Here is a 27225-nt window from a genome sequence, read left to right as displayed (position 1 = left end):
TAATTGATTTTAAGTAATATTATTATATTAAATTTATTGTTAAATTTATTTCAGAAATAATATTTTAAACATAATAACAAAAAATAAAGAGTTAAGCTTAAACATTGTACATATTATAATATAATTTTATATTTTGCTTAAATTAAATATAATATACATATTTGTATTCAAATTAATGTTTATTTCATATTCCTTAAGCACACAAATTTGGTAAATAATATGCGAAGTAAAATTCATTTAATTTAGGAATAATATTATTTAAAAATGTTATATCTTTCTCAATGACTAAAAGTAAAGGGTCTATTTCATTAAAAATGAACAAATTACAAGTATTCAAATTAGTACAATGTAATATTATTTGTATTTGAGTGTAATACATATGCCTGGGGTTTAAAATTATTTTTCCTTGTTGAAGTTTAAGATATTTTAAGTTAGATTCACCTGTATCTGGATTAATAATATGTTTTTTTTTGCATGAAATTGGACACTTGATTTCTAGTGCAGAATTAATCTTGTTATTTTTTATTATTAAACCATCTGGACTAGCACAGAGCCAAGATTGGTCTTTATGAACAACTAAGCCACATTTTAAAACTTTTAAATTGAACATTGTACTAAAAATTTCAATTGCCTTTTTCTCAGTTTGAGAACCATATAACACATTACTTAAACCTTGTCCAGTAATAGTGTTTTCATTAATCAAAGACATTGCCAAACGTGTTTGTCCATTTATTGATGTATTTCTTGAAACTTTTATTTTGTGAGCCTTTAAACTAGCTGATATACGTATTTTTCTATGATGAGACCAAAGTTTATCATTAGATTGACTTAATGTTTGATTAAAAATTTGTTTGATAATTTCTTCATTTACATTTACTTCTTGGTGATAAATTGTATGTTCTTTAAAATTTAATGGAAATATATAGTACGTATTTGTAGTATAAGATAGAGTTTGTTTGTCTATTATTTCGGACAAGTATGTATTATTTTGTTCTGTAAGAAAATGATCCTCTAAATCATTTATTATATAATTCATTACATTTTGACAAGTCCTTTCAATATCTGTACGTTTTTCTTGTGTTAGGTTTAAACTTAAAGTACATGGAATTTTTAATACATTATGATGCTGAATAAGTTCATCGTGGGTTAAACTCTTTATATCTAATTTTAATCTTTTAGAAGGGAAAGGTTCAGAAATCTGCTTCCCTTTTTTATACATTTTTTCACCCATCTTTGATGGTTTCCCCCATTGTTGTGGTTCATCTGTTTTAGATGTACCATCTTCTGAATTAACATAAGCAATTACAGCCACTATATGTTTACATCTACTTCCAGATCCAGCAGGACATTGGCAAGAAGCATACTTTAAATTTCTTGCATCATCCAACTGTTAAAATGTAATAAACAATTTTACATTTTACATTAAGACGTACCTAGTGTTATATCCCGTAGTTGAATTGAGAACAAAAAGTAGATGTAAAACCTATTTTACTTAAGAAGTTGTATAAATGTTGTGATAATATTGAATAAATTATAGAAGAAAAATTAAAATATAATATCTATTGACTTATTAGTTTGTATCAATTTATAAAAAATACATGTTCAAAATCTTTAATTTAAATGTCTCAAACACTAATTTATACTTAATTTAATATTTTAAACAGTTTAAAAATCAAATAGGTATTAAATTAATATTTTAGTATCAGGTATAGAAAAATATTATAGTTTGTAACCTATTGAAAATTATTAATGAAGGAAAATTATTTTTAATAACAAAAAAAAAATTCTAATAGTAGTATACTTAGTATTTAAACAATAAACCTTTACTGATATATAAAATTAGGTCAATTTATACATCTACTCAAATATTTGCAACAATAAATTAGATAATACTTGACATAATTTTAATGTTGAAGGTGCAAAATATATTTATTTCTAATTATAATTTAAAAATTAATTAACTGTTCAAGTATCTTACTTCCAGTTCTACTTTGTATGGTTCTAATGTTACACTTGTTTGTCGAACAACAAAACCTATAATTTTACAAAAACTATTTCCAAGTCTATGTTCTTCCACATTGAATACATGACCACTTTGATATAAATTTAATCCTTTATTATTTGGGAAAATAAAGTTTGGAATAATACTCTGGAAACCATATTTGATCACTAAATTATTCATTATAAATTTTTAAATTCAAAATTTTCAAAAACTTCAATGTGCAAGTCGAAATCAGTTATCAACAGATAATACAATAACATTTTGTGAAGCAAACATTTAATAACACAAATATAATTAATTTATAATAGTTGTACCTATGTTATTATAAGCTATTGTCTATATGTGTTCAATATAACTTTTCCCGAAACTAGTTGATACAGTTACCACCAGAGCGCAATAATTTCAATCCGTTGCACGTTATCTATAGCGGTACGAGTTTAACGACGGATTGCGTAAACAAGTTGCTTCCCGAAAATAATTTTTTAGAACCTCGTCATTTTGAAGTTCAATGACTTCCATTTGTAAATTATTCTTGACATTATTTATGTCCACTTGAAAAAGATTCTGGAATAATTTAATTTCTTTATTTACAAAAAACATCAAATCTTGTTGAAAATTCGTTTTTTCTTTAAGTTGCTGCATTAAATTATTTCCTAATTCTTCAATTCTTCTTACACAAGTTCGAGCAGAAAGGCTAATGTCTTCAAAGTCTTTTTTTTTTATCTGGACAGATTTCGTCAACAACAGTAAGCATACATTTTTAAATGAATTCAGCATCAGTGAAGGGGCGATTATTCTTCGATATAATTTGTGAAACTACATAACTAGCCTACACTATTGATTTATTTTGGTTAATTTGTTTAAAAAAAATATTTTGTTTTTATTTAACAAAGATTTAAAATGATAAACTTTTATTTTTCTTGAATCACCAATGATATTTTCAAAAGTTGATTTATGTTCACTATCATAAAGCCGTTTTATGTTATATTCTTTCATTACTGCTACTGTTTTTTTACAAATTAAACATAATGGCTTACCTTTGTGTTCGACGAAAAAGTATAAATCAACTCAGGAATTATTAAAAACACGATGTTCATCACAAATCTTTCTTTTATTAGTTGCCATAATGTTTGAGTTTACTTGTAAAATGAAACTATATTACAAACGCTAACAGTCACACGTACGGTGTAACACTAGTCGATACAAACTCAAAGTAACCAGGGCCGTCCCAAACTAAGATTCATGGGTGGTGGGGGGGGGGGGGTGTATACCTATCATTTTTTCTCGCTTCGCTCGATTGAAAGTCAATACATTATTATCAATTTATATTATCATTTTTTTCTTATCATTTCATACTTTATGTTTTTTGAATTTTATTTATGAATATATAATAAATAACCAGATATAAGATTTTATTATGAAACAAGGTATGTACAATATATTCATAATAGGTAGGTATTCGAATACTAATATTTTAACACATATTAAATATTATATGTAAATTAAAATGTTAAAATAATTAAAATTAACCTTGTAAAAAAAAAAAATCATAATAATATAAAACTATATTAAAATAACAATTAATTTAAAAAAAATTAACAGTTAAATTTGTATTCTACGCTCTTTTAAATTTGACCATTGTTGTGCTAATTTGTTAATATTCAATTGGTCTACAATATCTTTTTCTATTCCCAATATTACTAAGGAATTTGACCGGTCATCATTCATTGTTGATCTAAGAAATGTCTTCACTAATTTTAATTTACTAAATGTTTTTGTTAATATGTTCTTTTATATGAATAACCCTTCCCGAAAACAGATCCTAGTTTCGTAACTAATCATCGTGTTACTTGTTAGGATTTTAAGACGCGTCGTTACACGGTTACGCTGCTGTCGTATGCGTTTGAACTTTCTACCGATAATCCGTCGACAACAGTTCTCTAATCAGTACCAACAGTACCAAAACAATATTGGCCCCGCTCAAGCTCTTTACTGTTCCAAAATTGGAGTTGAACGCCGCATTGTTGTTGGCCCACTGGCTTGAACACATCCTTCGCATTCTTAAACCACAACTCGACTATGAGGGTGTCCGAACGTGGTCGGACTCAATGATTGTTTTGTCTTGGTTGAACGTACGACGTCCCCCACTAACCAATAAAAACGTACGTGTAAAACCACGTAATTCAAATTTAGTCACCGTTTCCAGGTTGCGATTGGCAGTAAATTTGTATTTTGGTAATATTTCAAACATATAAAATACCTAGTACAATTGTATGGCACACACATGAATTTTTATTTCTGTGGTGTTTTTATTTTGTTACGCTTTTTTTTAACGTTTGAATTTTTTCACTGAGATTTTTGTCCGATAGCTTTTTTCCGTCTACCAGATATTATATATGTAAACGAATTCCTCAGTACAAATAATAACATTTTTTACTTAAAATTAATTAAGTAATTCGATATCTAAATAGTTATCAAAAACAAGAAAAACTATTTGAATGAAAATTTATTCAAGATGTAACAACTCGCTGGAATAGTAGGTACTTATCTTATGATCACTAGGTTTCTAGAGCAAAAAAAAGTCTGTCATTGGTTTAGCTCCTTACATACATCTGAAAGTAAGTTTGGCTAGCAAAGAATGGGTTTTAGTAGATGAAATATCTAAAGTTCTTGAAATATTCTATTTGGTAACTTTGACGTTATCTGAAGAAACCTCATCACTGTCTGAAGTCATACTAGTTTTAAGAAGCGTCAGTACATATTTGGAAAAAGAAGTCAGCAAATCTAACAAAAGTGGAATTGCTGAAAAACTACTGTCTAGAATGAATGAAAGGTTTAGTGAGTATGAACAAAATAAATTGCTTTTACTCAGTACAATTTTAGATCCTAGATTTAAAGATAGAGTATTTTCCGGAGAATATGAAAAATTTCAAGCATAAAATTAACTTAACTTTGAACTTGATGTAATTTACAATAATTTTACTGACACCTCTACAGTATCTCTTGAAACTGAGCCAGAGGTTGTAACAATTAATCAACAAACATTAGATAAGTCCATATTTAGTCACATTGCCTGATCACAGAGAACCTATGCAGTGCAATTCAGTTGAAGCGGAAATTAAAAAATATTAAAATGAAGATGTGATTGATGAGAAAGAAAACATACGTATAATCATTGGTCTAAATCTAAATTATTAGGATTAAAAAAGCTAGCAGCTAAATACCATTCAAGCCCATCAACCTCGGAGGATTCAGAACGTGCTTTTAGTACGGCAGGGTTTATTTGTTCTAAATCTAGAAATGCTTTAAATCCTACTAAAATAAGGAATTTAATATTTCTTTCAAAAAAATTGAAGTACATAGATTAAATATTTGATCGTATTAAAATCTAAACACTTTAGTTGTTATTGTTATAAAAAGACTTAAACAAGGAATGTTTAAAGACTGAAAATGGAAAAATTATTATTTTTTGAATATTATGTCATTTGTTTTTTATTATAATTTTTATGTGTTTTATAAAAAAGTTAAAATTATATTTATTTTTTAACTTTGTTATTTAATATTTAATATTTATTAATTATTTAATTTAATCATTATATAATATATTAATATATAATAATATTGGTTATTACAGTATTACTAGTTACTACTTAGTACTTATCGGTAAGTATTATCGGGTATTTTATAATATCGGTTCATGCTTTTGGATAAAATTTCAAAGTTTTGAATACATCGGTTATCGGATTTAAATCTGCATAACTTATCGGTTTATCGGTTATCGGTTAAAAGTGATATCAGCCTATCCCTAGTTACAATCTTACATTGTCTTTACCCAATAATTTGGATGACGAGAGTAACAATAGTTGGTACATTTCTCTTAAAATTATTATATCAGGGCTTGAAACCGAAAATATTATTTTCCAATTTTGAATTCGGTTTCGGTTTTTGGTATTCAAAATTTTCCAATATCGTTTTCAAGCCCTGATTCAAGAATTATGAATGTTGACTACTTTTTGAACAGTTCAAAATCAATTAAACACGTACTTTTCAATTGTAGTATTCAAAATGTTGTCTTTAAATCACAAATAAAAAATGACATTTTTTAATTTTCATTTTGAGTGTAACTTATGCAGAAAAAAAATGTGTTATTTTCCGAACCCCTAAACGTAAATCTTTGTCTATTAACTCTGCAATTGTTACTACAACAGTTACTACAACAGTAATTTACTGTAGTAAATATTGTCAGTAAATACTGTTTAAGGATTTACAAACTTAAAACAATTTTCGTCCATATTAGATATGCCATGTATGAGTATTAAACTTATCTAAATTACCATCAGATTTTATCCAAACAAACCGAAAATACAGCGTCAGAATTTATTGAGTAGGCTGGCAAGGAAGAAGCAAGACTTGCTTTTGAAAATGGTGACGAAAATAGTGATGATATTCCTATGATCATTGCTGTGGTAGATGGTGCCTGTTCGAAAGGATCTTATAAACGTAATTACAACGTAGAATCAGGTATTGTATAATTCCGTATTATACCGGATAGAACCTTGCGTTACCTTAAATTATAGGGAATTTAACAAAGGGTATAAACCCATTGTTAATTATGAAATATAAATTATTTTAAAATGGATTAATTGAAAAATTACTAGGTCAGAAAACATAAAATAAAAGGGTGGTAAGTGGATGTCGCTCCGCTGTAGGGTAGGGGTTACAAGTAGGTCCCAGTATAATGGATGGTATTAAATTTGAATACAATATCAATGTTTACGAAAAACGATTCTGAGCGGAGACGGTATGTCTGTACAACAATATATTAGGAGTCTTCTATTAAATTTTCAAGAATTCTTACCCAACAAATAAAATTTTATTGATATTTATAAAAAAAAAAAAACTAAAAAAATTGAAATTTTAAATTGTCTGTAAACAACTCAAAATATATATATAGCCGACTGTAAATTACATTTCCATAAGAACGTTGAAGTCTGGCCGCCATATGCCAACAGGGCAATGTTTACATAATAACTCAATAGATAAGATACCTATATTGATAAGTGATAATAAATAATAATTCAAATAATGAAAAAACGAACTTCTTTTCGTAGGTATTCTATAGTTAAAATGTCAAATACAAATTAAATTACTTAAAGTAGTACATAATATACTACAGTACAAATATTTATATTGATTTTGTTATCATTAATAAAGATCCTTATTAACCTTGCGATTTTGTAAACATTGCCCTGTTGGTATATGGCGACTGACTTCAATATTATCCCGTAGTCGGCTATCTAGTTGTTTTATATGTCTATGGTTTCAAACTAGTTTAAATAAAAGTAGTTTTTTTTTTAGCAATCAAAACAATTGGTAATATTGTAATAATTTGGTCTAATATTTATAAAAAATCATAATATATTATTGTTATTTTTAATATGTAAAAATTTGTACATCTAAAATTTAGGTATTAATTAAACACTAGCTGGATTATAGTAAAAATAAGTAATATTTAATTTATTTACCAATTTTTGTGATTTTATTTATAATATCTTCTTCTATATTATCTGGTACAATTTGAATGTCAGATAAAGCATTGGAATTTGAATCATTAATAACATTGGAATTAACTGTAAAACAATATAATAGAAAAAAAATAATCATAGAAAAATTAACATTTATTTTTGTTAGGTTAGGAACCTACCAGGGTTGGCATATTTTAAATAAACTGTTTAAAACAACACTAAAAAGTAAAAACATATATCAGAATATTATAATAATCATTATTTTTTTAATGTTTAGACACACAATGCAGTGATATAGGTGGAACACAACTGTATTACCTACTTAAATAATTAAAAATCAGTTAAGCCTACAGATCCAAAACTCATTAAACATTTTCAGGCATACACAAGGGTGGTTGGACCAAACTAGTCTATATTAGAAAACTAGGTACTTAAATAATTAAAAATCAGTTGAACCTACATATCTATATGCAAAACTTTTAAAAATATTTTCTTTAAGTTACCAATTTTTTAAATACAATAATTATTCTATCAATATTTATGCCTAAAGAACGAAGTTTTTCCAAATTAAAAATCATAAAATCCAGGCTGCATACCACTATGGATCAAAACAGACTAGAGAATTTAATGATTATTTCTTGCGAACAGGATATAAATATAGATGTGTCAAAGGTAAATATGATACAACATTTGTATTTGTCCTTACTCAATTATTAAGTTTAACAATTTATAAAATTATTAATAAATTATAATAGCTATGACCAGTATGACCTAATATCTATATTATTTTGTTTGTTTTAGGTGACGGATATATTTGCGAGAAAGACACCAGTTTCAATGTTAATATTTGTGTTGTGTACCACCATGATTCTTGGCAAAAATGTTATCATAATATTTTGTAATTTTATTTTTATTTGAATTATTTCATAGTATATGCATATTATATAGAATAGAATTTAAGAATATAATATTATTATCATAGGTGTTTTGGTGTTTATTACCTAATTACAAGATAAAATATTATTGTTAGGTATGTTTGAAATTTGTTTTTTATACAGTTTGTGGTGTGTATGTAATCAGGGATGAATTGTTTATATGTATATGTTAAAATAAAATAGCTCATAGGATTTTCAGAAACAAACACAAAATCGTCTCTAATCCGTCTTGGTTGGTAGGGAGTACAAAAAAGTGTAATTTCAATTTTCTTTTAAAACTGAAAATCAATATTTTTTTGGGGTAAAAACCAATACCTCCTCGGTCCTCCACCCCTTCAGGCTTCAGCTACGCCACTGGGGCCGATATTTAAATATTTGGGCCGTTTCAAATATTTTTTGACCGACTAATTTTTTAGGACTTCGGCGCCACTGATGTTAACACAATTGTTCTATTTTTTTTTTTTTTTGCAAATTTATCAATGATGGAGTTATTGTCAATATGTTTTACAATATATTTTTCAATATTAAGAAATGCAATTGTGTTAAAACGATTTTGAAGCATAGATGTTCTCAACCATGTTTTTAATCATCTCATGGCAGAAAATGAACGCTCACATGTCGACGAGCTAATTGGAAGAGTGATCGCCACTTGTAAAAATTTGTATAAATTTGGGTAGATTTGTTTTGAGACATATTTTTTCATATCTTCAAGTTTAAAATCATTTTTATTGCACGAACTTTTAATACAATTTTTGGCAACTGTTATTTCTGATCTTAAATCATGTTTAGATATGCCCAACAAGTCCTGAAAATAATTTTAAAAAAAATAATATTTTGATGTAAATCAATTTATTTAAATTTATATTATACAAATATAAATATATTACAGTATAATATAATATATTATACATAATATAAATAATAATATATTATATATTATATATATTTATAATATAATATATTATTAAATTGATTTATATTATACTAATATAAATCAATCTATATTAGTACATAACTGAGTGTTCAATAAAGAATTTACTCTCATTAAAGTTTAATTTTAAGAAATTATCAACTACAGAAGCCATTTGTATACTCTCAGTTGAAAATCTTTTTTCCATGTTAGGTAACTATAACAGCATCCAAAATTTTGAAATATGCATTGACCCTAAAATGAGTTTCAACAGAGTCAGATTTAGTAGACTGGCATTCTGCACCAGTGGTTGTTGACAAAACAAAACCTTGGAGTAAATTAAATTCATATCTTTTTCTTTTTGATCCTAAAATAATAGGTAACAAATATGCGCAATTAAAATAATATTTACTCGATATTTAAGAGTAAAATAAAATACTTACTTTCTTTTTCTTAGGCAATTTCAATCGATAAATTATATTTTTCAGCAAAACTTTGAATGTTTTTCCATAACTAATTAAATCCCTTATTTTATCTTGCCTCTTTCAGACTTTGTATAACTCCTTTTATTATGTCATTTGTCTTTCCCAATGTAGCAGTCTTTTCTTGAAACATATTACATAATAAGTTTATAGTTGACAATTATGTAAAATGAACAAGTGTACCAAAAAGGACCCATTTTCAAGGTTAGAAAGGATTCGTGAAATATTTTTTATTATATAAATTCAGATTAAAAAATAATAAATATTTTTATTTAACCTATTGATTCATTAACACTTATATCAACTTCATTACTGTTTACACCCATAAGGCCATAACTGTTTAATATAGCTTCGCAGATTCTATATCTGCAATTTCATCTGATATCACTCATCCGTAGAATGGATTTATTTTTTATTAATAACTTTGCTTGCATATCAATAAGCTTTTTGTTTTTTGTTGGATGTGAAAAGTGAACATATAGAGCTTTCAAAGTATTAAATATATTTCTGGCTTCCTTTAACAGTTATTAAATATATTATTTGTACTAATGTGTACATTAATACTTAAATACTTGGCAATTTATACCTACTAATCAGTACTTATATTTACTTTTAAATGTTTACACATATCCATTATTTTTAGGTTCGTCCGATGTGCCATGCAATGTGTGAATATAGCATAGGGAAAGGAGTTTTTTATTTTTGCTTATATTCCATTAAATTTTCCTGCCATTACATTGGCACCATCATAAGACTGGGCAATAATTTGAGCCTAACTCAAATTGCAGTATTTTAAGTATTTAAGAATATGACAATAAAGACTTTCAACATCTTGTTTTTTAGAAATATCGATAAATCCTAAAAACCTTTCGAATGTTTCTTAACCCACTGAGTAACGTATGCAAACGGCCATTTGCTCTTTGAAACATCTAAAAAATATAAAAATGTTTCTTTTCCAAACAATATTTTAAACTTACTAAAGGTAAGGAAATGCTTCTAACTAATTTAATTATTCAAAAATTAACAGGTATATAGTTTAATAGGTATTACCTTGCTTCGTCACACATCAACCCAAACACTCCAGTACTTTCAACTTCTTCTATTATTTTTTTGCCTTACATCATCAGCACATAAATGTAATAACTCATCTTGCATTAAATGACCGTGTAGTTGGTGGGACTTAAATATATTTTATTAAATTCTGAATTATTTTTAGAGAGTAATTTACAAATTTCTTTAAAGTTTCTTGGAAAATTTATTTTTTAAATATTAACATAATAATAAATAGTAATGTTATTAATAATTGTATTGACTTACCTTGGTTTAAGGAGTTTGAACTTTCATCGAGGCCCCTTAAACCCAAACATTGACAAGCTAACAGTAATGCTATATCAATAAGTGTACTCATATATTTTATATTGCTTACTACAAGTAATTGATGCTGGGTTGATAATTGGGCATGAACACTTCCTGTAATTTGAGTATTTTGGTGAGCTTCCAATTGGTCATGCATGGTGTTGCCTGTGGGCAACAATGTGTAGAATAGCCTCTAATATCTAAAATACTTATAAAAGTACTTAAGATGGTATATATTCATTTTATGGTGATTATAATGGTAAGGAAATAACTAATTATATTTATTTTAAGCCTTTTCAATATTTTTTTTTCGCTATCGGCATTGTCAATTTTTTCACCGATGTATGCATTTTCACAGTACAATAAATCAGTGATATTTCATAGAATACTTTTGTAAAAAAATGTTTGGTATTTCCTATACTGTAATAAGTCAGTATAGAATAATTTACATTTTGTCGATTCGTACTATTATACTAACTAGGTTTTTACTTTGTTGCCTGTGAGCAACATTATGCATTCCCGTTATGTCATCGTGATAATATAAACAAATGATTACTAATAATACTAATAAATAACCACTTGCGTTTTACTGACTACTGCGGTTCAACGACTAATATTATTTTAAGTTTTTGACTGTTTTTAGTGTACTTTTTAAGAATATTAATTAATATGGCTAATAAAATAGACGATATTGACATATTACAGTTATTAGATATACCATCAGGATCTGAAGATGATTTTGAAAGTGACGTTGATGATGATCAACTAGATTTATATATTAAATATAGTAATTTATTAGAAGAACCAGATATTACTACCTTTGAGGGATTAATATCTCAGCAGTTTTCTTCTGAATCTACTGTCGACGAAGATGTTATGTTTCCTATTCTAGAACCTGTTGTAGATAATCGTAATTTTTCTGATATAAATATTTCATCCCCCTCAACATCCACTGAACCAGTTATAAGAAAGCAGAATGTTTCAAGTAATAAAAAAACCAGACAATCTAAACAAACAATCACATCTATTTCATCAGTACCTTTTATACCACCAATTGAAGTGAAAAATGTTGTTTGGACTGAAGGTAACTTTCCAGTAATAAATACACATTTTCTTGGCAATTCGGATTTACCTAGTGATATTCTTGAATTAGAAACACCTTTTCAAATATTCAAATATTTTTTTACCTCTGATTTATTAGACCATATATGTTGTGAAACATATAAATATGGTGTACAGAATAACTCTAGTACCCCCTTAAAAATTAATAACGAAGACTTACAAAAATATATTGTTATTCTTATAATTATGAGTTTGGTAAATATACATCTAATATAAGAAATTATTGGTCCCCAGTATTAGGTAATGATTTGATAAAAACTACAATGACTATAAATATATTTGAAAAAATTAGAGCTAATCTTCATTTTAATGATGATTTGTCAACTTCTACTGGTCCTGACAGAGATAAAATACATAAAATTAGGCCACTTATTGAAACGTTAAGAAAAAGATTTAGCACTTTGTATGTATGTATGTTAGTACTTATGTAATTGGCACTACAAACTTCAAAGTCTCGTAACTTTTCTAAACTTTTCCAACAAATTCCAACAAATGTCCAACAACGTCCAACAAGTCCGAGTAGGAGTTGTTGGAATGTTTTCGAAAAGTTTTGAGTACTTTGTAGTGTTGGACATGTACTTGGCACTACAAACTTCAAAGACTCGTAACTTTTCTAAACTTTTCCAACAAATTCCAACAAATGTCCAACAACGTCCAACAAGTCCGAGTAGGAATTGTTGGAATGTTTTTGAAAAGTTTTGAGTACTTTGTAGTGCCAACTTCACGTACCTCAATCGAACTAGTACGTCGATATCAATATTAAACCTATTAAGAAAAAACTTATTGCTTATACTTAATAATTTTACTTTATGGAAATATTATTATTTATTAGTACCTATACAACTTATTTATCAAAAAAATGGTTATCATTAATTATTATAATCGTTTAACGAACACTACGGTCGATGATGGTATAGACTATAGGATTTCTAAATATATTTAACTTCCAGTTTTAAATATATTATAACTCTCTGTAGAGTGTATTCATTGTTGGCGATTCAGCTTTCACAAAAAAAGTAATAGGTATTTTCGTTTTTCGTTACAAGTGAGTGTTAACACGCGTCTTCATACAACAATTGCAACGATCTTAAGGCGATAAAAATATAAAATCAACGTTCATTAGAATTTTAGTAATGGCTATAATTAATATTTATCCAGTAAGACAGTGCTACTGAGTATTGATGACGTACCTTTTTTGCCTATCTAAAACGCCGTGTGATTGAAATAATTGAGTTATTCAAAATTGGATTGCAAGGTTTCATAGATTTATGAATATATTTTTTTTAATGTTTAAAACAAGCAACGCTTTCATAAAAATAGTTAATAAGAACGATTACGTACCTATTAATGCATATTATTTATTTTTAGTTTTATAAATTGTAAATTTATTTATACATTTGTAACAATAACGTTAATTTACATAATTTAATAGCTCTTTGTAAGTTTATTTATTTATCATAATATTGGAACGAATATTTATTAAATTTTAAATTATAATGTCATCGTTATTTTAAATATATTTATTGCATCATTATTATTTTCAATACCGCGATAAATAATCACATGAAATAAAAAATATATTAGATATATAAAACATCTAAATATAATATAATATATAATCTGTACTTGAATATTTATTTTTACCAAGTATACAAATATGTATCCTAAATGGTTTTCAAAATAAGGATCTGTATCTGTAATCTGGACTTCTGGTCATATTTAGTCATATATTATAATGCTTAGATATTCATCAATTATTGGTACTAAATATAGGCACTAATAGCAGTGACTAGCTGAATAATCTAGTTAGCATGATTATGTATATTTAGGTACTGGTTTGATATATCCCAGCCCGGGTGTGTGAAAACTCTGCGGCCCCACCACTAATATATTTCAAAAACTACTCAAGTACTCGTATATACAATGATTTATTAGTATAAATTAAAACTTTCAACATGTACATCATGCACCATCGTAAATGGATATCCATTGAAAATGTTGGTTGGGCTACAATTATTTACATAAATCTGGGGGATTCGTCTCCCACACCCCTCCCCCTTTAGTGTTCAATTATTTACCAATTATTAACATTATATTCAAATTTTATTTTATCCAAAAAAATCTATTTTTTTATTGATACCACAAAATTATACAATGCATAAAAGACAATTATCAAATAAATAACAGTAATGGATATTTTATTTTAGAACCATCATTCAGGAGGATTTTGAGAATTCTTTTAAAATATCTTCACTTTCAATACTTTTAGTCAGGTCTTTTTTTTTCAACGTAAAGAAATAAGAATAGATAGATTAGTAAACTAATCTTGGAGCATAAACATTCTCACTCATATTTTAATTCTACACATAGCTGAAAAACTGCGCTCACACGTTGCAGAGCTAACTGGCAAAGTAAGTGCTACTTGAAGCAATTTGTATAAATTCAGAAATATTTAGTAAATACTAATTACCTAGAATACAATATAGCTATTCACACTAGGTATCCGATAACGATGTGATGTACAATATATATTTGAAAAAAAAAAATAATGTTTTTTTTTAAATTGGCAGACATTTTTGAGGTGGCTTAGTGGTTATCGGAGGGAAGCCCCCCCCCCATGCTGCTCGGATATCCACCAATGGGCACCATTATGTCAATAAAGCTTTTAAATTAATTTTAATAATTTATAAAATAATAAAATACTATTATAAATAATTTAAATCTGTGCATAGAATAACAAAAAACAAAAACGTACGTGTATTGTTATACACTTATACCCAAGGTGGATATTTAAACATATATATATGTATATGTTTAAGGTGGATGTATGGATGTATAGTATATATATATGCTATACATCCACCTTGGTTATACTATTTGATGTTTCAGTACAATAGAAAAAATAAGCATGAAAACGAGATAAGCAAAAAATAATCTAATTATAATAGATAAAAAAAATGTTTGCTCAGTCAAAAATCTTGAAAATTTAATACAAAGTTCCTTATATTGTAACCAAAAAAACTAAAAAAATAAGTTAATACAGACAGATATTTTGGATTCAAATTGAGACTAAAACTAGATATTTGAATAATGAATAACAATTTAAGTTATTTTGCTATAATTCTACAATATTATTATTGCGGATTTACAAAATTATATATTTTATAACATACAACATTTTAAAAATAATAAGATAAGTGTTAAGCAATTATCTATGTATACCATGACTTTATTCAAACTTTTCTAGGTAAGGTGATATTTCATCAAAAGTTAATAACAATTATTATAATAAAATATGATAGATATTCTCAAATACACAATATTATTGGCAAAACGTAAATACTAATAATAAACTAAGTTATTTTAAATATCAAAAACATATACACTCGGCATAGGCTGACAGACTTATGTATCTTGAGAAAATTTTTATGTACAATGACAAATCATTGAAAGACAAATTGAAAAAATTCATTATAGTGAATCAATCAACTACAACTATAAAGCAGAGCAGTTCACACTTTCTCACCCCTTTATTAGCTTTAGCTTCCAACATTAAATTATATAGTATAATTATGTCTGATATCAAAATGTATCTTATAGTTAATCCCATAACTTTGAGTTAACATACAAGGCGAACCAACATTTTCTTTCATTAATCTGTTTTCCGGCACCCAAACAAACTGCGTATACAACATTAAAAGCCCAAGAATCCAAAACATAAAATCTCTCTGACTCTGAGGTTCAACTTCATGAGATGTAGAGTTGGAAAACACAATAAAATCTAACTGATTTTCAGAATCATTCAGTTCTTTCGGATCAAAGCGCAATTGAATATTAGAAATAGCAGATTTTTTAAACGGATTTCCAAGAGCACAAACAACTAATGTCTTGTTAAATGGATTACAATCTACTTGCTTTGTCTAAAAATATAAATCATTAATTTTAATTTTAATTAATGGTTTTTGGTTATTAAACTTACGTCTTCTAATTTTACAGTGCCTATGTAATTAAACGAATAAGGATGAACAACAAACATTCTACTTTCGTATGCAGACTCTCCCTGGTTGTATGCAGTTGTATTTAAAAGTATTTCAACATGCTGTCCGATTACTAATTCATATTTATCATCTGAAAATAAAATATTATTGATCACAAATATGTTAGAAATGTTAGAATATTATGTTGAAATAATAAATTAATTGAATAAAAATAAAACTTATTTAATTAAGCTAATAAAATGTCACAGTATTCACAGTAATAGTAAATACCTGATGTCCTAGGTAACAACAATTCAGCATTTACATGAACTCTACTTTCACATCTATCATTATTTCCACAGTCCTTATGGAATGTAGCAAAAAATGTTTTTTCTGCTTGGTTTTGATTCAATACCGGTAAATCAGCTAAAGAAGGTACTGGATCACCAGGCCTTAGAACAGGAACATCGTTTTGTACCAGAGAATATGAAATATGCATGGCAATTGGAGACTGAATATCCATTGTGTTTTCCTATAACAGGACCATAGTATAAACAAATGTTTTGGATAGATAGAATTATTTGAAATAGGTACCTTTATGTAAGCTGTGTGTTGTTGGCACGTTTCTTTTTTGTTGTGGTCTACGGAGACAATATTTTCAATTGTTTGTGACTTCATCATATGATCTGGTCCAAACCAAACCCTAGAAAACTTACGACCTTCTTGAAACGTTTCAGCTTCCAATCTATAACGCAACTGAATGCCCCATTCTCCATCAGATCTAGCTTTGATCACAGATTCTAATGTACAACATGTTTCGAATGTAAAACTGTAACCATTAAGAAAACACTAGTAGTTAAATATTATATCAAAGTTTTTTTCAAAAATTATGCTATTCTACCAGGTAACTGAAGATGTTATGTTAGCCGAACAACCCGTTTTAGTTGGATCAATGTTCCGAAGTTTTTCTGGAGGCCGAACCTCAATTGTTATATCTACAATTTCGTGCAAAAGCACGAAGTTCACTCAAAGTATATATGCCCAATAAACCTCATAAATGGGGTTACAAGTTTTTTGTTCTTAGTGGTGCCTCAGGTTTTGCATATAATTTTGAGTATTGTTCAGGTCAAGAAAATAATAGTGAAGGTAGAAAAGCAAGTGAGCCAGACCTAGGTGCTAGTGCAAATGTTGTTATGCGCCTTAGTAGAGTTATACCTAATAACCACAATTTTAAATTATTTTTTGACAATTATTATACTACTTTGCCACTGTTAGTTTATTTAAAAAAAAGAAATATATTATCTTTAGGCACTGTAAGAATAAATAGGTTAAAAAATGTAATGTTGCCAGATGATTCTATTCTTATGAAACAACCTAGGGGCACTACTGCCCATTGTATATCCAAGGTGTTAGATACACACATAGTTGCTGTCATATGGAAAGATACAAAAATTGTAAGTTTGCCGTCGACATTTACTGCTATAGACCCAGTTGTAAAAGTAAGTAGGTTTGACAGAAAACAAAAAAAAATAATTGAGGTTGATTATCCAAATATAATACAAGTCTATAACAGACACATGGGTGGTGTTGATTTACTAGATGGGTTACTTGGGCATCATAAGATAAAGATGAGGAGTAGAAAATGGTACATGAGAGTTTTCCACCATTTATTGAATGTAACTGTAGTAAATTCTTGGCTTCTACATAAAAGGATTCAGAAACAGAAAGAAAATAATAGTGTGCTATCATTGGTAAAGTTTAGGGAACAACTTGCTTTATCCCTCTGCAAAATTGGTACCTATACGGTATAGTTATGTATTAATTAAATTAGTACCAAATCTAAGATGTGATATTGTTTTTTATTTTGTTAAAGTTGTGTATTAAGTAAATTAGTACCAAATCCAAGATGTGATATTGTTTTTTATTTTGTTAAAGTTATGTATTAATTAAATTAGTACCAAATCCAAGATGTGATATTGTTTTTTATTTTGTTAAAGTTATGTATTAATTAAATTAGTACCAAATCCAAAATGTGATTTTGTTTTTTGGCAAAAATGTTATTGTTTATTGTTATAAGTTGTACAAATAATATATTTAATCCAAGTTATAATGGTTTTCTTTTTACTAAAAAATATAGTTGAAGTATTGATTATTTATTTGTATGTTATTGGTTTATTCATCATAAGATAAAAAAAAAAAAATTATATGTGGTAATTTTAAATACATATTGGAATATCAATTAAACAACAGATAACAGATAACTCAAAAAACATGTAAAAACTGTATAATATACTTATACACTACCTAGACTCGGTTGTATACGATAATCGTGTATAGTAATTTGGTGTTTAGACGTTTAGTACATTAATTTAATATGCATATTATTGTATATGTCCGTAATAGAAGCCTAATACATATAATAGGACTGCCTAAGTCCTAAATTATAATATTATGTGTTTTTGTTTAAATAATATGAATTGTTAAAAATTTAGTACACTCGCGAGCGAAGCGAGCTCGTTATATTTCTTATGTGGTATTTGTGGTGGTAAAATTGATGAGGTAATGTGGTAATTGTGGTAATTTTGTTATCATGAAATGGTAATATGACATTTTGAATTCGGCAACACTGCCTATACCCCAAAACGTGGACATCCCACTGCAAGAAGGAATTATAAAAAAAGGTAAAATAGGACAGCATGGACCACCAAAAAAAGTGAGAACTGATAAATTAGATCATTGGCCAATTGAAAGTGAAAAAAAACTAGATGTAAGAATCCAGGTTGCAAAGGTTTTACTTTTATGATGTGTGGAAAATGTTAAATAAGTTTATGTTGTGACAAAGGATTAACTTGTTTCACCAAATGACATACAACATAAAAATGCATTATAATTTTATTTTATAATTTAAAAAAAATTTATTTCCCATAAAAGATATTATTTTAGTTTCTAGTGACTATATTAGTTGTTTTTTTACTTATAATAGTTATTTTGTTATGTATTGGCAGGTCAGTCAATTACATTTTTGTTCTAAGTTTATACCAAAAAGGTTATTAATTTTTTAGTATTTTTATTTCTATATATGTTTTTGTTACATATTGATACTACATTGATTACTACTTTATGTTACATTTTTAAAAAATTATACTTTGTTTTGTAATTGACAAGTTAGTCAATGATTTATTATATTTATAGTTAACCAATAAACAATAAAACTTATAAAGATATTCATTTTTAAATTTATTAAATAATTAATTATGTGTACCCGTAATGCATAGTGTTGCTCACGGGCAACAAACTAAAAAATTGGTTTTTTAGGGACTTAAAATACTAAAAATATTTTTTAAGTATTTTTCCCTTAATAAGGAGTAATATAACATCACAAAAAATTTTTAAAAAAAATCATGCATTTTAGGGTTAAATGAAATTGAGTAGACGAATGGGCTTCTAATTTACATGCACATGTAATTTACATTTACACACTAATTAAAACAAATTAACACATTAGTTATTAGCTTCAAAATCCACATTTATTTTACAGGTTAGGCCAGCCAAGTAAATATTGAATATTGATAACATTCATTACAATCGTAAATAATAAAGACGTTAATCGTGGTTAGACCTAAGATAATACCACGGTTGTTGCAGTAAGTTGTAGATATCTATTAGACCATGCATTTTTAAATGAAAGTCCTATCGTAGAATTAAAGTACCACATATTGTAATTAATTAATTAAATTACCACATATTGTAATCTAAATTTTTTTTCATAATGATATAAATATAATACAGCTGCTACTGTACAATTAGTTAATATATTAGATCAAATATTTTCTCATGAACACGACAACATTTTGGGGCTATTACAATATTTGAGGGGGCTAAGTCCCCCAAGACCCCCCCTATTTCCACCTATGTGACCACCTTAGGTATTGGTGGCTGTTCGACAATTGCCAACAAATCTATATTACAGCAATCAATACACCCAATGCTTTTTAAAGATAGATCATGTTCCCCATCACCTTGAACGTCTACAATTAGTTAATATATTAGATCAAATATTTTCTCATGAACACGACAACATTTTGGGGCTATTACAATATTTGAGGGGGCTAAGTCCCCCAAGACCCCCCCTATTTCCACCTATGTGACCACCTTAGGTATTGGTGGCTGTTCGACAATTGCCAACAAATCTATATTACAGCAATCAATACACCCAATGCTTTTTAAAGATAGATCATGTTCCCCATCACCTTGAACGTCTACAATTAAGATATTTTCTTTTTGCGTACAAACATCATAAAATATTAACGACTTTCCGGCTCGTATCAATAAAACATCTTTGGATACGAACTTCATTTCATCAACGGTTTCTGGTTTTAACCATCTGAAAAAAGTTTGTATACTTGAATAAAAAATACGATTTTGATTTTAAATCCTATTCTTTGAATTGAAAATCGAGACATATGTTGTGCTTATATTAAAATTTACGATTTTAATCGTTTAATATATTTATCTTAGGGTGACACACAAAGTGTTGGATTACTGGGTAGTAGTTATAGGTGACATGAAATAAAAAAAGGCTGAGAACCACCGCCTCAAGACCTAAACGATATAATATACGTCGGAGTGATTTATCAAATTACAATCATTGTAATACAATGGGAAGTTCCAGCAGTCCTGGATAGTGTTCTCTGACAGATCCTGCAAGAAAATTTATTTTATATTGTACTACGGATGTAACGACATCATTGCACTTTACCTATAATTGCCCTTATTGCCCCACGGTGGATGACCTATATAATATTATGCGACGTATGATCACGACAATTAGAATCCACGGAAAACGAAAAACCAGTTTTTAAAGTGTTTTCATTGTCATCATTGAAGTTCGGGCTATGACCCGGGGCGTATATCGATTGTGCCGAAATTACCTTTTTACCTGCAAGTAATCTATTGATTCCACCTGCTATCGACTCCGCCGAACTTAATTGCATCGGTTTTCATATATCTTAATCAATATAACCTATAAAATTGTAGACATATTTTGTTACACGTAGGAACATTGATATTATTAGAAATTTAAAATATTAGCCATTAGGGAATGCACAATTCAACAAAGCACATTCTAATATATGTTTATTTACGCATGTATTAAATTTAATGATTCAAATTGATACATATATAATAATAAAAGGGCTTGATAATAATAAAATAAGTAAAAATAAAAATTATGAAAGAAAAAATGAATATATAGAACATTTTTAAAGTATATTTAAATAAAAAAATTGATAGATTTCAGTATATAAAACTGGCATCAAAGCACTATTCTGAAAAATAAATAAATAAATATTATTATTGCATTTTAATTATTATTTACTATTATTTATTTTATTTTAACTATATTATTTTTGCTGTTTTGGCGTTAGCTAAATAAATATTAAAACATATTATTATTTTACTATTTTAATAAATTTTACTTACGAGAATTTTTGAATTGTTTTTTGAAATGTTTATATTTAAATTTAAAAAAAAATATGGTAAACTAGGTGATATTGATTTTAAAAAATACTGTCAGTGGAATCAATATAAACAATCAGGCGGAATTGATATTAAAACGGCGGAATCGATAAAACCCTATGAGCTATTACCCGCGCCCACATGACGGGAGGGTGTAAGATAAAAACACTCACACTAATGTTCACTTACTGTTACTACGCACACAACGACAAGGCATAACAGTGAAAAACCAGAAATTGTCCAACTACAGCTCCTTGATTACGACCGGTACCCAATCACCTTAACAAAATGTGAATTCTTAACAAAATAATTAGAAAATGCTCACATTTTTCAGCGAAATTGCCAAAATTATTTTAGATTAACGCTCGACTTTTTTTAATTTTCACCAAACTTACTAACTTGTACTAAATTTTTTAATATTTTTACCAAATAAAAAATAATTTATAGACAATGTTTGAAAAAAAATCTTCAAAAAAGATAGTTTGGTGGATATCACACGTCTGTAAAGTAAGTTACAAATGAGACGCTGTAATGGATGGTGTTTAAATTGAATATAATGATATCATATCTTTGTATAAAAGAACGATTCTGAGCGAAGACGGTCAATCAGCTTATGTTTTGATTATTGATATTATTAAGTATATTGAATGAAATTTTTGCGAATGAAGTAATTTATATGCATTATGCAACCTATTTAGGTTGAATCTTGTTTTAAATTTTCAATCCTTTAAAAGTTGATTGAGACATTTTATAAATTTTTAACTACAAAATTATTTTAAAATTTAAAAAATAAAATAAATGTTGTCGAAATACTAACTTTAAATGCTTGCAAAAAATATTGTGCCCGTGTATTTTTAATATTTTTCAACAACTATTGTAACAATTATCAGGAGCTTAGTATTAAATTTTCATACTGTTTGACCAAACAGTGGTGTTCGCAGGATTTTTCAATGAAAGGAGGTGGGGGGCTATATATGTATGTATTTCTAATATTTTTCAACTATTATTATATCAACCATATACGATTAAATTTTCAAGCATTTTGACTTAAACGAATTCAATTTTATTGACATTTATAGAATAATAAAATTAAAAATTGAAAATGTCTAAAAATATCTCAAAAAGAGTCAAATTATTTTGAAAATTAAGACGTGTATGAAAATGATACAAATAAACATTAGGGGAAAATTCCGAGTATCTGTGTTAATTCGTTTTTAAATTAACACAAAATAAGAAAATCATTCCATGAAAAATCTGGTGAATATCCTCTATCGAAAAAAATTGATCGTACCATCATAAAAATTAATTTGACTTTCCGGTAAACTTTTTTTTTTGTTAAAATATCTAGGAAAACTTATGAGGACTATTGTATGAAATTTTCAAGTTTTTTTACTGAACTACGATTAATAAAAACGAATTAAACTAATAAAAATCGAAAATTTTCCATACCTATAATTGCTTAGTCGGAGAGATACCTACATGGCTTAAGACATAGTCATGAATATTAGCTAGAGATCTTAAGATAGACTTTTGTTAGGCCATATTTTCAATTCTGTACACGGAGTTAGGTCTCCACATCTCTCATCTTCATACATAATAATATACTAAACCCATATTATCTATAACTTAACCGTATACCTTGAAACGTGATACCATGAACATTGGAGATTGGAGAATGTTCAATGTCCATGCGTGATTGATACCTACAATCTTCCGTGTTTGTCAGTACTATCGAAATGTGATTATGTTTTCTGATGTTTTTTAAAAGAAGTAGTACTAGTACTCCAAGTTTTGAACCCCCTGGTAATAAATGCTTCATCTGATTGACCTATGTTCAAACTATTTGACTTAAACATCCTACATGGAAAACAGTAAACAGAGTGACTAGTAAGGCTATATTCTAACCAAGGAAATTCTTCATAATATTGTTGGTGGAAAGAACGGTTTTTATTTCTGTTATGTATTATAAATATAAATAATAACATAAACGTATTATATAGACATTTATTGTTGACAGTATTAATTGTAATGACGTACAATATATTTCTACTCGCTAATAACCGATGGACAGGCCCCACCGATCGTAATATGATACTTATGATTATTGTTAGTATAAACAGTATAGGTGTAATATCATATAATATAAATGCTGAATATGCAACATCTTTTTCCTTAAAAAAAAAATATATATATATATTATATATAAGTAGTATTTTGTGTGTTACTTAATCGCTATGTTAGTGTGTTAGTAAGTTTAATTACATTAATTATAATCACTTGGAGAATATCGCTGAGGAAATGGAGCGCCTGTCATATGCCTTATACCTAGATTTTTGCATTATGCTTGAAATTCAAAACCAGTGAAACATTTTGCACCATCTGATGTAATTGTTTTTGGAATTCCAAATCGTGCTATCGTTTCTGAAAATTTTTGAATAACAATTTCTGCTGTCATAGAATTTATTTGAAATACTTCTAACCATTTTGTGGTTGCGTCAACAATGACAAAAAAATATTTATTTTGAAATGGTCCAAGAAAATCGCAATTCACTCTAGTCCACGGTTTTTCTGGCCATTTTCAAGGTGATGTTACAGATTTTGGGGGATTTTGCCCGACATTAATACAATTGTCGCAACTTTGTGTGATATTTTCGATTTCTTTGTCCATTCCTGGCCACCAAAAGTATGATCTCGCTAAACTTTTCATACTGGAAGAACCCATATGACATGAATGAAGTTTCTTGAGTATATTATTTCGAAATTCAGCTGGTATAATAACACGGTAACCCCATAATAGACATCCCTGTTCCACTGCAATTTGAGTTTTTCGTAAATTATATGAATTAAGTTCTAAATTTTTAGAAAAATCACTATTCCATTCTCCTGTTTTGACTGCGTTTAATACTTTGGTGAGAATTGTGTCTCTACTTGTTTCAATTTTTATTTTAGACCAGTCTAATGTGAAAGGTGATTGTTCGTGACTAAAATTAAGACTAATACATTCTTCATTATGATTTTCAATTTTTAATTTTGAACCTTTTATTCCTGATAAAATATCGGCTGTATTATCTTCGGATTTCACATATTTTATGTCGAAATCGAATGATGATAAAACATAGGCCCATCGTTGTAACCTATTAGCCGCGTAAATTGGGATACCTTTCTTATCACCTAAAATATATATTAACGGTTTATGGTCGGTTTCTAATAGAAAATGCCTACAGTATAAATAGTCATAAAATTTCGTAACCCCGTAAATAATTGCTAAAGCTTCTTTTTCAATTTGTGGAAATTTATATTCTGACTCAGATAGAACTCTTGATGCATATGCTATAGGTTTTTCAGTACGATCTAGGTACACATGGGAAAGAACTGCGCCTAGTGCATAAGATGATGAATCTACAACGAGTTTAATCGGAATATTATGATCATAATGTGCCAATACGGGTTTCGAAATTAAAATTTGTTTGACTTTATTGAATGCTTGGTCACATTCTGGTGTCCAATTCCATTCACTGCCGTTACGTAAAAGAGTGTACAATGGTTTTAAAATATTTGCAGCGTTTGGAATAAATTTTATATAATACGTAACTAAACCTAAAAATGATTTTAGCAATGTTTTATTTTCTGGGACAATGGCATCGTTTATAACATCTGTGTGTTTTGTTAGTGTGTGTAAACCATTTTCATCTAACCTGTGACCCAAATATTCAATTGACTTTTGCATAAATTTGCATTTATTCAACTTTACTCTTAAACCTGCATTTGACAATACATTTAGTAATTTGTCTAAACGAGCATTGTGCTCTGTGATAGTGGAACCTGCAACAATAATGTCGTCTTGGAATATACCTATGCCCTCAAGACCTGCTGTTGAAGTTTCCATAGCTTTTTGAAACTCCCCTGCTGACGACTTTATTCCAAAAGGGTTACGTGTATAGCTAAAATAAACCTTTATGTGTGTTAATAGTGGTATATTTGCGATCAGATTCTTTAATAACCATTTGTTGGTATGCGTCTTTTAAATCTATTTAACTTACTGGGCTATATTCTAACCAAGGAAATTCTTCATAATATTGTTGGTGGAAAGAACGGTTTTTATTTCTGTTATGTATTATAAATATAAATAATAACATAAACGTATTATATAGACATTTATTGTTAACAGTATTAATTGTAATGACGTACAATATATTTCTACTCGCTAATAACCGATGGACAGTCTCCACCGATCGTAATATGATACTTATGATTATTGTTAGTATAAACAGTATAGGTGTAATCTATATATACAAAAATGGAGACAAAAAATTCGAAATTGCATCAGTTGAGAACGACTGGGCCGATTTGGCTCAAATTTTTTTTAAATGATAGAGAATGTCGGGGAGCGGGTTTATAGCATAAATTATGGACCTAACTGTGAGTTAGAGATTTAGAGACAAAAACTGAGTTTCACCGGTGGCACCCTCTAGCAGATAAAAATAAAAATATAAATATAATATAAATAATAATACAAATATCGATAATAGCAGGGCTTGAAATCGATTAATATCGATAAAAGTCGAAAAAAAAATATTTTTATATTCTGGTTGATATACATTTTTTATTATAGACACTTAGAACTTTAGAGTAAAATAATAATAATAATAATAGTTGGCATATTATTCATTTTATTTTGAAACATTATAGTTTTGTGTTATTTATGAATTTTTAAGTAAAGGCGTTTGTAATAATAACGCAGCGAGGAATAAGGACGTCGACAGCTTGAATTTTACAATTCAGAGTAAAATTGCTGGAGAACTGCGTTCATACAAATCCGTTGACAGCATGCCGACGAAAACGAAGCGGTCAACTATCCGACAGAATTTTTAAACTCGCTTGATGTGCCAGGAACTCCACCGCATAATTTACAGGTAAAAGTGGGATCGATCATAATTATGTTGCGGAATCTAAATCCTCCTAAATTGTGTAATGGTACACGATTGTCCGTCAAGAAACTGATGAACAATGTAATACAATCAACGATCATCAAGGGCAATTTCAAAGGGGAGGAAGTCCTTATCTCACGAATTCCGATCATTCCAACAGATCTTCCATTTCAGTTTAAGCGGATTCAATTTCCCGTTAGATTGGCTTTTGCGATGACAATCAATAAATCGCAAGGCCAATCGTAGGAAGTCTGTGGGATCAATTTGGAATTTCCATGTTTTTCGAACGGGCAGCTGTACGTTGCCAGTTCGCGTGATGGAAAACCGTCATCATTGTTTATTTTTGCACCAGAAAACAAAACGAAAAACATTGTTTATCAAAATGCAATATATTGATTTCTGTAACAATTCATTACAATGGAATACTTGAATTTTATTATCAATCTAGACTTTATTTGAAGGCGTTAAGTT

The 27225-nt window shown here is 28.0% G+C and overlaps 1 protein-coding gene and 2 pseudogenes across 1 annotated transcript; all 3 read right to left on the bottom strand.

The window, feature by feature from the left end:
• Positions 1-8874: 8874 nt before the first annotated feature.
• Positions 8875-9547, bottom strand: LOC149060990 (uncharacterized; annotated as a pseudogene).
• A 681-nt stretch (positions 9548-10228) lies between these two features.
• Positions 10229-11367, bottom strand: LOC149060989 (zinc finger MYM-type protein 1-like; annotated as a pseudogene).
• A 4446-nt stretch (positions 11368-15813) lies between these two features.
• LOC107162714 (integrin alpha-PS1-like) lies at positions 15814-25712 on the bottom strand. The gene is made up of 10 exons (XM_089230799.1): positions 25679-25712; positions 24698-24997; positions 24439-24637; positions 20509-20693; positions 17211-17334; positions 16904-17138; positions 16601-16841; positions 16312-16460; positions 15961-16252; positions 15814-15908 (listed from the first exon to the last, which is right to left on the bottom strand). The coding sequence occupies exons 1-10, from the start codon at positions 25710-25712 to the stop codon at positions 15814-15816; spliced, it is 1854 nt and encodes a 617-aa protein (XP_089086925.1).
• Positions 25713-27225: the final 1513 nt, after the last annotated feature.

The sequence above is a fragment of the Diuraphis noxia genome, unplaced genomic scaffold, assembly GCF_037042655.1.
Source record: "Diuraphis noxia isolate RWA-SAM2 unplaced genomic scaffold, SU_Dnox_SAM2 contig0001, whole genome shotgun sequence".
NCBI lineage: Eukaryota > Metazoa > Arthropoda > Insecta > Hemiptera > Aphididae > Diuraphis > Diuraphis noxia.
Note: the sequence above shows the minus strand (reverse complement) of the source record. Positions and strands in the feature narration are given on the sequence as shown.

Excerpts from the sequence above, each read along its gene's own strand:
- LOC107162714 (XM_089230799.1), bottom strand. The coding sequence starts at position 25,712 with ATGGAAACTTCAACAGCAGGTCTTGAGGGCATAG. Across the intron at positions 16,461-16,600 it reads GTTGTTACCTAGGACATCAG|ATGATAAATATGAATTAGTA; the intron begins GTATTTACTATT and ends TTTTATTTTCAG. Across the intron at positions 15,909-15,960 it reads AGAAAATGTTGGTTCGCCTT|ACATAATTATACTATATAAT; the intron begins GTATGTTAACTC and ends TTTTGATATCAG.